Source organism: Littorina saxatilis, linkage group LG2 (genome assembly GCF_037325665.1).
Source record: "Littorina saxatilis isolate snail1 linkage group LG2, US_GU_Lsax_2.0, whole genome shotgun sequence".
Lineage (NCBI taxonomy): Eukaryota > Metazoa > Mollusca > Gastropoda > Littorinimorpha > Littorinidae > Littorina > Littorina saxatilis.
Window position 1 is genome coordinate 101074616 of NC_090246.1, and position 15264 is coordinate 101089879.

Here is a 15264-nt window from a genome sequence, read left to right on the forward strand (position 1 = left end):
CGTTTAGATGTTGTGGCCAAATTCGTTCCATCGAACTTATCGATATGCGATCGATCGATCAAACAGTCTACTCCAAAGAAGCGTGATAGAAAGGGGAGCAAACCGATGTTCAGCTTACCATCCTTATTGTCTATTCGATCTTGCTGTTGAACACAATTTTGTAGGCGTTGTTCTCGAGTTGTCTTCCTTAGGCGTAGGCACGTGAAAACGACAATGACGAGGAGAAAAACAGCAACTGTTCCAATCGCAATGACTATTTCAATGCGGACACCTGCACAGACAGACGTGCACACACACACACACACACACACACACACACACACACACACACACACACACACACACACACACACACACACACACACACATACATGAAAACCTTCTCTCTTTTTTTTTTTTTACACACTAAATAAATGATAGACTTTCGTTCTTTATCGACGCCAACACTCTTCCCGAAACACCGTGTTTCGCTAACTGCAGATACAAGTAAATACTTGTAACTAAAACAAATCATTGGCCGTTAATTGTGTGTACACGCAAGCACAAGACCAAGTGCGCACGGAAAAGATCCTGTAATCCATGTCGGAGTTCGGTGGGTTATGGAAACACGAAAATACCCAGCATGCCTACTCAACGAAAGCGGAGTGAGCTGACTATGCTCTCAGAGTATAGTGTGGGGAACCCAAATGGGCAAACGAGCTCACACGTAACCAGACAATTCTGGAACGCTGAAGAAGAAGAAGAAGTGTGAACTACTACTGTTTGAAACGCAGGTTTAAATACCTTAAGTACTGCAATGTCGGATAAGAAGGCTGTGACAGAGTCTTATAGCATAAGGGCAAAGCACATAAATAGGTTATCTTTTACGTGTTAAAAAAAATGGACTGACCAGTGTTACAGGTTGCAGATTGAAGTTTATAGCAGTAGAGGAGGCATTCCACGGGCATGAAAGGAGAATCACAAACGTCCTTCCTGTCCTTGCAGTGTCCACACGTTTCTCTCTTCGCGTGGCAGAACTGGTCCCCTTTGACGCAGCAGTCACGGAAGCAGGGAAAGGAGTCATTGTGACATTCGAATCCCACTGAAACGAGTAGGATGCACAACATGAAAAAGAGCGTTGTCGTCATGTGAGATATGAAGCATTGAATGTCATGCATGATGCGTCTACGAGAACTTGTGTCGACGTGACTGGCTTGGATCGTCTTCGAGACTAGCTCCCGTGGATTTGACTAAATATCCACTCAGAAGGAAGTTAATACTCAAAGGTGGGGAAAAATCACTTTTGGGCAGCAGTTAAAATGTTGGTATGTGTCCCAATGGAGGGATGGACTTATTCTATGTAAGCCTGGGCAGGTCTGAGATTGTGAAACGAATAGTTTCCATGGGAAGGACTGCATGTGCCAAGGTAGACAGTGATTTTGTAAAAACAACGTGATACCACTTACGTTCTGCGCAGAGCGTGGCCCCAGGAGCTGCGTTTAAAATGAGGACTATGGCAATGGACGCAAGGGTCAGACTGGGATGGTTGGTCATCTTCATTGTTGATGTAAAACATCAACACACATCAACACACCACACGAATTGTCAGCTTAGCCATCAGCAGCCGGTTGGATCAGGCTCTGGAACACACATTATTATATTCATCAATATGAAGGAATGTCATATTTCCCTCAAACAGCCAAACAAACTGCTGTTCAGATAAGACCGAAGTGGACACGCATGTTCTTCCAACAAAATATTAACTCAATATTAGTAGGGTGCGTATTTTGGGTGGAGGGGGGGGGGGGGGGGGGGAGGCAAAAATCAGCAAACAGGCAAATTGTGTCGCCGGATCGAAGTTAAAGACAGTAACATCGTCCAGAAACCAGGAAAACTAATTAAGATGGTTTGACCAGAAAAGAAGGGGGTAAGTCGGGCATGATGGTTAAAAACCTAGCGCCACGGTGACCGCACATAAACTTGTGCCGGTCTTGCACCAGCTACATTCGTACCCTAAAAGTCAACAGCTAGGGATCACGATACTATGGGTACCTGTCTAGCCGATTGAGGCTTGTCCAGCAAAAAAGGTGGGGCCGGCAGGAGCAGATCACATCATTTTTAAGGGGGGGGGGGGGGGGGGGGACAATTCGACGACGCGAAGCGTTTAGTTGAGGACGCGAAGCGTTCGAACCTCCTAGGGGGGTCCGGGGGCATGCCCCCCCTCCACCGGAACATTTGGATAAAAACACGGAAAATGGGGCAATCTGGTGCAATCTGAGCCAAGAAACTTTCCCTAATACACCTTCCAAAACGTAAATTAAAGAAGACAAATTTGGATCAAAACAAGGACATTGACTCATCAAGTGCAGCCTGAGCCAAACGATTACCCACCTACTTTTCAAAACCGTCACTTAGAGGACAAAGGCCTGCTCCTGGGGGGGGGGGGGGGGGGGGGGTGGGTGGTCCGGGGGCATTATAAAAATCAAGGAACATGGAGCAAATCTGAGCCGTCAGTTTTTCTTTATTTTCACATTAATTTATTTCTTCTTTTTTCCCCTTTTTTTAAAATTTTTAATTTTTATTTTTTAGGCTGGGGGGTGAGGGTGGGAGGCTACTGAATGCTTGTTGGAGGAAAATTTAGTAGCTTCTTGTGTTCGAGAAAAAGCTGATTGGATTGGAAAAGGAGGTTCGATGTATTCAATAAACGCCGGTAAAGAAGCCGCAGTAACTGACGCAGCGAGCAGGCGACTTCTCGACCATAATGTATTAGGCTGTGCGGAATTTGTTTTTAGGTCAGAGGGCTGTACACATTTTGTGCGCTTCAACTTGCAGTATTTCTCAGGAATCAGTTGCTCTTGAATTTCTCAGGAATCGCTCTCTTCGTTGAAACTGCAGGATCATGAAAAATTGCAGTGTTTGCAGTGCTTCTTTTGGTTAGGAACTAACAGCAGATAAAACACTGCACTGTGTTTTCGTCAATTGCACTCGGAGTCATTCCGGCTGTCGTCGGAAGGCGTTGACGGTTTGAATTACCACTGATCAACATGAGCCAACCTATGGTATAGTTGTAAGCAAAGATGTAGAGGTTACATGCCGAGTCTCAGTGATTATCAAAAATAATGGTCGAAGTTAGCGGATCATGAAAAATGCGAGCTTCAGCGAGCTTTTTCATGACCGCGAACTGAGACCATTATTTTTGATAATCACTGAGACGAGGTATGTAACCTCTTTATCCCTCCTTTCTTCAGTTATTCAAAGAAAAGAGGAGTTTTTGTGCGAAAGTTTGATCGAATCATATTCACCCAACCAGTCTACCTGCGCAGGCTATCGATTAATGCGCGGTTGTATAGTTCCGTGCAAATAATTCAATTTTGTTAACACTTCTTGTCAGTTTCCATGTTTTAAACTAAAATCAAGTACACAGTTATGTTGTCATTCTGCTGTGGCGGTAAAGGCAGATAGTGTGTGTTCTGTTCATGTTTTGGTATCGCTCAGAAAATGTTCTTTCCTCGAATGTGACTAGCAGACGAAGTTTTACACCCGTGTTCCAACGTTAAAAACTGTATGAAGTTAAGTTTTCTGGGGCAAAATAGTGTATGAAACTGCTGCATGTTCTTTAAGTTGATTAAATGTTTGCAATGGATTGCGTATGATCTGTTTATAAAATGAAATATTGTTGAAAACTGACCGTCGGATTGCAGTCTTGTCGATGAAGCCGAAATCTGGAAGGGGAACTACTCGTGTCGCTAGACAAAGTATGAGAGTTACTTTTCCTTGGAATCTTGCTAGCGATAAACGATTGTGCACGGCAGATCTGAATTCAGAAAACAACCAAACTCATGGATTTTATATTGAGATTCATGTGTTCAAGCCTGTAGTTGCTGGTTTAAATGCGGTATGGTTGTATTGTTTGCTCCAGAAATGTATATTTTGTACTTTAGAGTGTTCTGAACTTTTGAGTCGCAAAAAGTAGATCCACAATGTGTACAGTCTCTACCCATGAGCTATCGAGGATTCAGGCCCGTTGTTGGGTAAGTGATTTTGGTTGTTGGGTAAGTTACCGAAAAATAACTAGCCCTACAAGTTTACAGAGAGAAAGAAGCAGAGGGGGGGATAACGGTGGCTACGTGTACTTGCTGGTACTGAGAATAATGTTTTGGATTCTTTTTTGCTCTGTGGAAGTGGTCAGCAGAACTCATGACGTCACATGAAGCTCTGGTAAGATGAAATAAGAAGTCTGCATTGACATTTGTTGTTGTTGTTGTTGTTGTTGTTGTTGTTATACTTACTGCATGTTTGACACAACGATAGAATCTTCCCGAAACCATCAGGAGGCCGCCAAATATGACTATAAAGGAACAAGCGACCAACGCAAAACAAAGAGTAATTTTAAAATTGTTTGACATTTGTTGAATGTTGAAACTGACTTTGTACGGAGAACAGGCATAGTTATTAGGGGAAGGTTGCCTAATATGGACCACTCCCTAATATGGACCACCTCTTGTTCTGACAAACTAACGGTGCTAGAGCGCTCAAAACGATTTCACTGATTCGCTGTATTCACCCTCTCTGGATAACTTGCACATGTCAAAACAGTTGCAGAAACACAAACCTCAAAACCGTTAGGCTTTTTCTCTTTTTTCTTTTTTGTACCTTTGGCTGCGTTTACTCTACATTTGACGCCTAAAACGGACTAGAGTCTGTCCACAGCCAAAACTATCACACAAAAATTGCTATATATGACAGTTAAGACTGTATTTGTTACATTTTAGCAGTGTTGACCCCGAATTTCTACTGCAAACAAAAAATAATAGCAAAATCTCAAAGTACGTGTGTGTCGCCTAATAATTATGGACCACCTTCAATAAATCGAAGAAAATAAAAGCTAAATGCTATTTTCATTACCTCATTAAGAAGCTTAATTCATTAGTCTGACTTGCACACTAAGTTGTATTATGTTATTTCAAAGTCTAGGGGGATTTGTTTTTTTTACAGTGATTCGTGAAGGCCTCTTAATATCGACCATTTGTGAATGTTTCTGTATTTAATTTTTGCTGAATGTCTATCAAATCTAATTAAGCCTAACGGTTAACCCAAGAGAGAAAGGACTACCAAACATAAAATGAAACTTCTTCGCAAGAAAACAAGCTACGGTAGTTATCAGCAAGAAACAAAAAGTGGTCCATGTTAGGCAACCTTCCCCTACTAACACACGCGAGTGTTGCACAACAGAAACTGGGGAAAGTGTAGTTCTGAATATCACTTTCAACAGGACAATTTTACGTGTTATTCTGGTCACCCCTTGGCTTATTCGATGCACGGAAGCTTGGCCCGTTTCCTGGGCTTGGGCGGGCTGACGGAAGGACCTTCTTCTAATGATATATATTAGTAGAGAAAGGTTATATGCGACGTTGCTCCGATCGACGGGCTGTGGTAGGGTCTACTTGAATATGCATGAGCTGTGGCTGACGAAAAAGCGGGCGTTTTTAGATGAATAGAACGCCTTTCTCAAGAACTCGCGGCTTTATGCTGCTATTTTTGTACATATGACAGAAGGCTGTAGATCGGGATTTTACGCAAAGCTAAATTTCGCGGTTCTCAATCTTAGCTCGGTTTCAGGGCCGTACAATATTTACCTTGACAAAGGATTAGAGGCGCACGAAAGAGACACATAATTAAATACAACATGAAGATGAAGTGACAAAATGGACACAAACACACAGGAAATGAGACGGATGGATAGAGAGACAAACAGAGACTGAGACGGATGGATAGAGAGACAAACAGAGACTGAGACGGATGGATAGAGAGACAAACAGAGACTGAGACGGATGGATAGAGAGACAAACAGAGACTGAGACGGATGGATAGAGAGACAAACAGAGACTGAGACGGACAACCGTCGTATCATCTGCGAACGCTGAGCCCGTTTATCAATATATCTGAGACTGGCTGAACAATAACAACAATCAAATTGTGCAAATTGAATGCGTAACGTCTTTTTGAGCTTCGAAAGGGTCCCATCGACTCTGTACCGGAGAGTTTAAAAAAAAGACGATCTGCATGGTCCAATGATGTTAGTCAAAGTGATAAACAATTTCACGAAGGCGTTTCATTCTATCGTAATCAGCTTCATGCTATGCATAGCAGACTATTGACTATTAGTATTAGTTTTCGCAAAAAATCAGTTTGGCATTTTGGCAGTCCATCGCCCACCCTAACTCACAAGTGTCTAGCACGGCTGCTTATCAAAACAACGTCTGGCATTTAAAGAAGAACTTAAAATGTATGGTTTACCGCGAGTGCTGAGAGCATCGCCAATAATAACCGGCCTTTCTGGTTATTATTGTGTGTGTCAAGTTGAAGAACCACATGTGTTCACAAGGACACAGGTGCGATTTTCTTATTCTGATATCGCTCTTGGATTATGACAAAAACAGCAACAACAATTACTGCGTTTGAAGAGGATAATACGAGAGTAGAAGAAAGACAAGGAGGAGGAAAATTAATGTAAAATAATTTCAATTCTGATCTGTAAGGTGACATCAGTCCATGACAAAGAGAAACTGCTATTAATCGACTATGGTGTCGATAGCAAATTTTAACGATGTAAATAATAAATAAAACGGAATACAGTAACTATCGTTTAAGACTAACGATTTAGCAGCAACAAAAAATAATAAGAAATGTAAAACATTCCTTCACACACACCTGAGAAGAAAAGTCAAAGCCGACTCCTTGTGGTGCAATCGAAGCATGTATGCGAGAGAGATATGACGAAAGGCGTTACACTTGTAATAGGCTGACTGAGTTGAACCGCGAACACGGATAGTGCAATGACGTGCCAACCGCGTTGTTCTTACAAGTGCATGGCAGAAGCGAGAGATTAGTGCATGTTTTGCTATTGCGCAATAGTTATCGTAAGTTGTGTCAAAATAAACACCGTGTGATAAAAGCTATTGTCAGTGTAACACAAACATACACACCATGCACACGCACGCACGCACGCACACGCACACACTCACACCGTGGCACACACGCACGCACACACACGCGCGCACCTACGCACGTGTATAGGAACTCACCGTGGCGCAGACTGAGTGACACTAAATTAAAAGGACAGTCCATAGACGTTGCTTGGGCTTGTATGGGCGGATGGGGGCCAAGGTAGGCCTACTTGAATACTTATGCAGAAGCAGCTGCTGTGGCCGACAAAAAGAAGCCGGAGTTTTTCGATGCATAGAACGGCTTTCACACAGTCAAGTACACTATATCAGTATATGACATTTACATTTTCTCAGCTCTTTTTGTACACATGACAGAATGTAGATCGGGATTTTCCGCAAAGCTAGATTTCGCGGTTTTCGCGGTTTTTATAGCCGTCTTTAACCACCAATGATCATTTCAAAGCTTTCCATCTTTCTATATTTGGACGATTAATTACGACGCTCGGAATTTTATTGATACACTCCCCCGACCACCTTTGATACGCTCCCCCTATAAGTGATTTCTTTTCTTAGTACGATCCCCCGACAGTTTACCATTGCTTTTCGTACAGTTATCGGCTTGGTTACTCCCTAAGAGAAGGGTATTTCCTGTCGAACTTCAACATAAATACATATTTATATATAAGTAGAGGTTACACAACGAGTCACAGTCTATAGTAACAATATAGGTCGAAGTTCGCAGATCATGAAAAATGCGAGTTTGCAGTATTTCGGAAGCTCGCATTATTCATGATCCGCAAACTTCGAACACTATTTTTACTATCTACTGACTGACTGAGACGATGTGTGTAACCTCAGTCTACACACACACACACACACACACACACACACACACACACACACACACACACACACACACACACACACACACACACACACACCCCCCCCACTGATTTAGCAATGTTTGTCTATATTTTCCCGAATTAGTTATTTATCGGTACGGAGTTTTTTGTGTACAGATGGAGCTGTCAGCAGTGACTTTAGACAGTTTTTTTGGATGTTACTCACAAATAAGAGGTCACAACGGAGCCTTTGATGACGTCAACACCCATGAAAACTGCTGGTGTTTGTTTGGAGTTGTGCCCAGAGTGTGGGAAAAGCTACAAGCATAAAGGGACATTAGAAGACCACAGGATTGCGGCAGTGGACCCATATATAAATGTTCTGTTTGCAAGGAGGCATCTATGAAAGCACGAAATTATGAGTCTCATGTGTATGGCCATTCAAGAGCAAAACCACACAGCTGTCAAGTATGCAACATACATGTGCACATAGGCGCTCTCTTCAAGCTCTGTTTAATCAAAAAACAAATTACAAATACCAAATTATGCGTGCATGACTCGAAGCAGGAACAAAGGGGTGAAACACTTCTGTGACCCCACCTAGGTTAAGTGTACTAGAGTGCAAACACTTCTGTGACCCCACCTAGGTTAAGTGTACTAGAGTGCAACCACTTCTGTGACCCCACCTAGGTTAAGTGTACTAGAGTGCAAACACTTCTGTGACCCCACCTAGGTTAAGTGTACTAGAGTGCAACCACTTCTGTGACCCCACCTAGGTTAAGTGTACTAGAGTGCAACCAAAGTTTGATGTTTGAATGATGATGCAGTGCAGATTATGTTGATATTCAGGCACAGAAAACCAAAGTTAACTATTGAACCAGACGTCTGTTGTTTGATAAACGTCCGGCATAGGTTGACAGGGTTGCAGCTTGCTCAATAACGGCTACATTTCCCAAATTCTAATTTATTGATCTTTGGGGGAGTTTACTAAGGCTTATAGGGGAAGCTTACTAAGCACAGAGACAGAATCTCGGGGGAGCGTATCAAATGCAAGTCAAAACAGTGATTTACTTCACGAACAACTCTTCAGTACTGTTATGGTTGGTAATCAAATCTAGCCTATCGAAACATAATTGATCACAGAATGAATGTATACTAGCTGTACAACCACATGAAGCTTCGTTTGTCGATATTTTATGTTTTAAGTGGAATATTCGTCGGAAAAAGCAACTTTGATGCACATACTGTTTATTTGCTCTTCAATCAGACGTAAAGTTCACATTATAAAACAGTCAGGGCTTAGATATAACCTTCGACGAGTAGATGCGACTAAAAAGTAAACATCCTAACTTTGTTAAGATACCTTTTATTTAAATTTTCATAGACATACCAGCTGAGGCACGCATCGCAGCGACGAACAGGAAGTTAGGGGGAGCGTACTAAGAATATTTGGATCGACGACGTGCACACACCTAAAAAGAAAAGTCAAAGCCGACTCCTTGTGGTGGAATCCCAGCATGTATGCGAGAGAGGATATGACGAAAGACGTTACACTTACAATTAGTTGATTTGGTTGTAACGCGACCCCGGATATATATGGTGCAATGATGATGTGTCACTGGCGTTGTCCTTATAAGTGCATGGCAGAATCGAAAGAAGAAGATTAGTGCATGTTTTGCTATTGCGCATTAGTTTTCGTAAGTAGTGTCAAAATAAACACTGTGTGAAAAAAGTTATTGCCATGTAACACAAACATACACACCATGCACACACACACACACACACTCACATACACACACGCACGCACGCACGCTCTCACGCTGACAGTAATGGGACAGTCAATATTCTCAGACATGTTTGCCAGAAATGTGTTTCAAAATTATACACAGTCGTTTTGAAGGGCGCTGTCCTTCTATATACGACTAGTGTCTGTCTGTCTGTCTGTCTGTCTGTCTGTTCGCGATGCACGGCCAAAGTTCTCGGTGGATCTTTTTCAAATTTGGACACCGTATTCAGCTACACCCCGGACACAACCTCATCGATGAGATATTTCAACACGTGCTCTCAGCGCGCAGCGCTGTGCTTGCTGAACCGATTTTGTTGTTGTTGTTGTTGTTGTTGTCGGGATCCACTACCAGTAACTCTTCCTTATCTTCTCCAGTGTTTTCAGCCGCGATTATCTCCCTTCCTCCGTGTGGCGTCAATCCATATTCCCGTTACTACGTTACTATTTTTAGAAGGTCACTGCACGTTACTATTTTTAGAAGGTCTCCAGTGTTTTGCGAGTTTATCTCCTTTCCTTCGGCCGGCGTACACCCGGCAAAGCCGGGTCCCAGGCGCAGCCGGCTCCTAGGCGCAGCCTGGTATTCGGCTCTACTTCTTCCCGGCGAAGCCGGTACCCGGCGAAGCGGGTAATCATCTAGTCCTAAATACGCCGGCTGAAAAATGCTTTAGTGTTAGTAAGCTTCCACATTTAGTGTGTGCACAGTTATGTTTCCTGTATGAAAGGGTACGGGCTAAAAAGATAACAAAGGCAGCGGTTCTATATTGACAAAAGTCGACTTTGAACAGCTTATTTCTTTCAATTTTAGAACGCATTTCCAAACATTTATGCCAGTCTATTAAAAACAAGAGGCGAAGCCTTCAAGGCTCACGTGAGAAATTGACAAACAGTAACACAAACTCAATCACTTCGTCACACATACACACACACACACACACACACACACACACACACACACACACACACACACACACACACACACACACACACACACACACAGTAAGCGGCATAGGTGACACTGTGCAAGAAAGCGAGACACTAGATCTAGAGTGTACACTACATTGGGGTGTGCACGTTAAAGATCCCACGATTGACAAAAGGGTCTTTCCTGGCAAAATTGTATAGGCATAGATAAAAATTGTCCACCAAATACCCGTGTGACTTGGAATAACAGGCCGTAAAAAGTAAATATTCGCCGTAATGGCTTGAGATTTACTGGCCGATGTGAATGCGTGATGTATTGTGTAAAAAATTCCATCTCACACGGCAGAAATTAATATGTAAATCGCCGTGAGCTCTTGTGAGAAGGGGCGATTAATAAATGTCCATTATTATTATTATTATTATGGCCGATTTCGAAGAAAAAACTAGTCTCGGCCCGCTCGGCAAAATAACAATGACCGAGACTTTCAGTAATTCCTTCGGGTGACGTCTAACCCTCTTACGTCATAATGTGACGTCTTCAAATGTTGTGACGTCTTCAAATGTTAAAGTTTCTACCACAGACATACATACATACATACGCACGCACGCACGCACGCACGCACGCACGCACGCACGCACGCACGCACGCACGCACAGACAGACAAAAGTTAGCATCGCATAGGCTACACTTACGTGAGCCAACAAAAGCTTAGAAGCACCACATTTCATTTGGAACTGGCTGGTACTTTGTTGTTACCTATTATTTTAAATTATATTTGCATTAACGTTTGTTTGCGTCTCTCAGAATCGTTACATGTACAATGCAATCATACCAATATGATTATGCAGCTATTGTATTTTTAGCTGCTTGGATGCTTTTTGATGACTACAAGTTTACAAACAAGGGAGTTGCACTCATCGGCAAGGCATCAAGCCATCTTTTTCAGTAAAATTCTTTTTCAACACATAATTCACACTGAAACGGACGAATATCTAAATCAAAGATAACTGTGTTACATGAAATAATTTTACGTGGTTACCTGGTGTACCAGTAGTACGTAGGCTTAGTAGAGGGAAAGGATTGCATGGAAATATAGTAGTTTTTATGAAGACCTGTTCAATATGCTTCCCGAAAAAATATTTCATTTGACAAGTGTGAATGGTTCTCTTGCATATATCGTTTTCTCGGTTAGCTTCCCGCAAATTTGAGCAGGCGTTTTCGGTGATGTATAATTATATAAATTTATATTCAAAGAAGAAACTAAAGGAGGCTTTAAATGCCTTTTTGCTTCCCTAACAGATAGAGTAGCTTATTAGATAATTAACATGTTCGGCTTTCAAAATCTTTCAAATGAGATGGTCATCCTAAAAATCTCTCAGGTTAATTCGATGTCTGAACATATTACCAGAACGATACAGATCGAGTCATAACAGCGAAACCTAAAAGTCCTGAAGTAAAAATAAAGCTCGACAAAAGCTGAATGGAATGTAGGTCAGAAGGTTGCACGCATGGAACATAAGACGGAAAAGGACAAAGAAGAAGGTTCTGGGAGGGGGCGGAGAGGGAGGATTAAAGGTAGAGAAGGGTCGGAAAATGTGTATAGCTCGTTTTGGTTATACCGTATCGATTATGCGCGGACTTGTCTGGTTTTCAGCGCGTGACGTGCAGGTCACAACAGGTTGACATGTTCTCACGCTTTGCATCCCGGAAGACTATTTTTACAGGCGTCGTTTGCTATCTTGCCGCCATTTAACACCCCCATTCCGCACAACCGTTCTAGGTCCCGTTCCCGTCCCGACCAAGGACGGCTGCCACTATGGTCAGACGCTGCTCAAAGATGCCAAAAACGGCCGTTTGTGCAGCGTTCCATTGTTGTGGCAGCTGTCCTTGGTCGGTACGGGAACGGGACCTAGAACGGTTGTGTGGAATGGAAGTGTAAGGAAAACCATGCTTGCAGCATGTAATATTGCTGATAATCACTGCACTTACTGCCGCAAAGTCTGCCAAACAGTTTCTGTTCTGTTTGTGGTGCTCTGCGCGTAGCTGTAGATTGAACACTGCTGAACACGGACATTGCACATTACAATTTAGTAAAGAAATATTGTTGATGTTGAACAAAAGTGGTCATTGTTGGGTCAAAAATGATTTGGTTGGATTTGAGCAATGTTGCAAACTGCCAGGCTGTCGAGTTGACAAAACCCTCGCTGGTCAATTTTTAAATCTGTAGACCAAAGTCTTTCAACCATGTACACGCCGCGGTATTATTGTGAAAAGGTGACACGATGAACAGCAAAACTGAGCAGCAACGGAAGCAATAACAAAAACAACAGCTGTCACACCCAACTGTTCAGCTGCAGCAGCTCAGCCAATCAGATTGTTCATTTTTTTCAGACCATCTTCAAGGTTGACGCATTAATTTGTTGCAAGCTGTGACTCATTCTCAGAAGGAAGGAAGGAAGGAAGGAGTTTGACCTGTTTATCTGATGCATTCAAGGCGCTCAAGTAATCTCTTCTGTATTTTAACGGACCTGGTCATTCGCGCACAGGTGAGATTTGCGGTGTTCATGCATATGCATTTAACATGTACGTACATCTTCTTTCTTTGCACGTGCGACCAGTTTGGGAGCAGTAATTCAGTCGCAAAGACCTTCGATAAAGCGAATTGAATTGAAGAAGCGAAATATCCTGTGATATCTGTGATCGAGCAATTCTGTGACTAAGAAGGATACTCTGCGTTGACAGTTCGTATTTCCTCGACACTTCTCCCTACACGACGTTATGTTCATCAATGGGTGGAACCCCCGAGGATGTTAAACCTTATGTGTTTGTCCGTTCGTTCATGACACAGAAATTGAGTTGGTTGACTCAAGCAAAACACTGGGAACACGTATTCAGTGCAACTGTTGTAAGCGTCCCTGAAAGTGTCCTCAATTTGTGAAAAAGCTACTTGGTCTGCTGGAGAGTCGGTTATTTTGATGGATACCTTTGTTCCTGTCTGAGACTGTGGCATCATGCATACAGGACATAGTTCCTTTCTTGTGTAATATCTGGACTGCAGTGATTGTGTTGGCGTATTTCAGGTAAGTGGAGACATTTTTAATAGTCAGAAGACTTGATTCTTACTCACAGGATGATAAGTAAAAAGGCCTACTGACAGTAGAGCTGTCGTTTTTATTTCTTAATCGAGGTAATCTTAATAAATCTTCAGAATAATTTCGCTTTTGTATACATAATCTAGATTTTGTCCCTTTTAGTGTTTTTGTGTGTAATGTTTAAAAAAAAAAGTGGGTAAAAGAAACTGTTCTGGCAGAAAAAGTAGTTAAGCTCTAAACAACACAGGTTTGACCTTTTTGGAAAGTTGTATTCACTATAAATAATATGAAACAATACTTAGCAAACAATAAGGTTACATACCCAAGCGACTATTTATATTACGCGACCATGAACCGTGCACCGTTTTTTGTTTTTTTAATTAATGTTATTTTATGAAACGAACAGATATTGCACTCTGTTAACACTTGAAAGATACTCTTGGATTTCAATGCAAGAATTAAGCGACATTAGCGTTCTTAAATGGGGTAGGTAAATGGATCCTACGTATCACCATCGTAGACTGAAACACTGAGGGGCCTACTTTTCATATCACTCAGGAAAGACGCACAAAAGAGAAAGAAGATTTTGTGTTGAATCAATTTTTCGACGATTTGTTCATGTATTTTCGTGGTGCGACAGAAAGCAACAGTTATGGCGGGCGCGTGGTTCGTTCGACCGATCCTGTAAAATGCACATGTATTCAAATCACTATCAGAGCAGGTGTGGTCCAGTTACTGTTAGTTTTAAAAGCAACCCTCTCGCCTCAACCTCGCTTCTAGAATTCAATACTGATCACTGTAAGAGGAGCCAAAGGTAGAGATAGGTTATCGACTGACCGGCGTGCAAACAGAATGATGCACCTTTCAGTAAGATACAGGTCGTTGGGAATTCCCAATGACGCCATGTTATAGAAGCATGGGCAATATCAAGAAGAAGAAAAAAACAGAGAAATATCACATGAGACACCACTATAAGCCGAAGGCTTGTTGTTGACTTCAAAAGCACTGACCATAATTCGTGTGATGACTGTGCTAACGAATGAAACTCTGTTTTAACAAAGTTAAAGATTGAAGAAAACAAGACTGAAAATGAAGAAACCGGGAAAACTATGATACTGTACTGCTGCCGAAACAAAAACTAAGAAGAAGAAGAAGAAGAAGAAGAAGAAGAAGAAGAAGAAGATAAACTGGAAGAAGAACAACAACACACCAACAACAACTGAACTGAGAGACATAAAAAGTTGTAAATGAATCGCAGGAGAAAGAGCAATTAATACTGTCTGTACAACGTAACGATCATTGGCACACGATGATGACTTAACACTGAATAACGACAGTTCCAAAAATACCACATATAGAATTCGACATTACAAAATAACCCTGAATGCAGTCATCAAACGGAGTTTTGAATAACAACAATTGAATGATTTTATATTATTCAGAAATAAATAGATCGGTGAGATAGATGAAAACAAAACTCACCTGTCGTCTCACCGGGCGAATCATCCAAAGAGCAGCTCTGTGAAAATGATGATATGCCAAGTCAGCTCTAAATATAGGTGGTGCGGAAACTACGTCACAAAACTGCCGTCGCGAAAATGAATGCGCGGAGAAGCAGATAACGCCACAGTTGTCTCACAAATACTCGTTTTAAATACACTGTACCACAGAAAATGTGACGGATTCTGAATCATAT

General features: G+C 42.0%; 2 protein-coding genes across 5 annotated transcripts in view; one reads left to right on the plus strand and one right to left on the minus strand.

Moving 5' to 3' along the window:
- Positions 1-15142, minus strand: part of LOC138960355 (uncharacterized) — a 17477-nt gene extending 2335 nt beyond the window's left edge. The window contains exons 1-4 of one of the 3 annotated variants that reach the window (XM_070332241.1): positions 15051-15142; positions 1446-1619; positions 890-1081; positions 119-271 (exon numbers count right to left, since the gene is read on the minus strand). In XM_070332241.1, coding sequence (XP_070188342.1) covers positions 119-271; positions 890-1081; positions 1446-1539 — 439 coding nt within the window. In that variant the 5' untranslated portion in view covers positions 1540-1619; positions 15051-15142. Of the gene's footprint in view, positions 1-118; positions 272-889; positions 1082-1445; positions 1620-6690; positions 6839-7064; positions 7319-15050 lie in introns of those variants that run through there. The other 2 variants (XM_070332242.1, XM_070332239.1) reach the window with 2 other exon arrangements.
- LOC138960360 (uncharacterized) overlaps positions 3176-15264 on the plus strand; it is a 112553-nt gene continuing 100464 nt past the window's right edge. The window contains exon 1 of one of the 2 annotated variants that reach the window (XM_070332252.1): positions 3176-4197. The gene's annotated coding sequence lies outside the window, so the exon portion shown is untranslated. Of the gene's footprint in view, positions 4198-12961; positions 13557-15264 lie in introns of those variants that run through there. The other variant, XM_070332251.1, reaches the window with a different exon arrangement.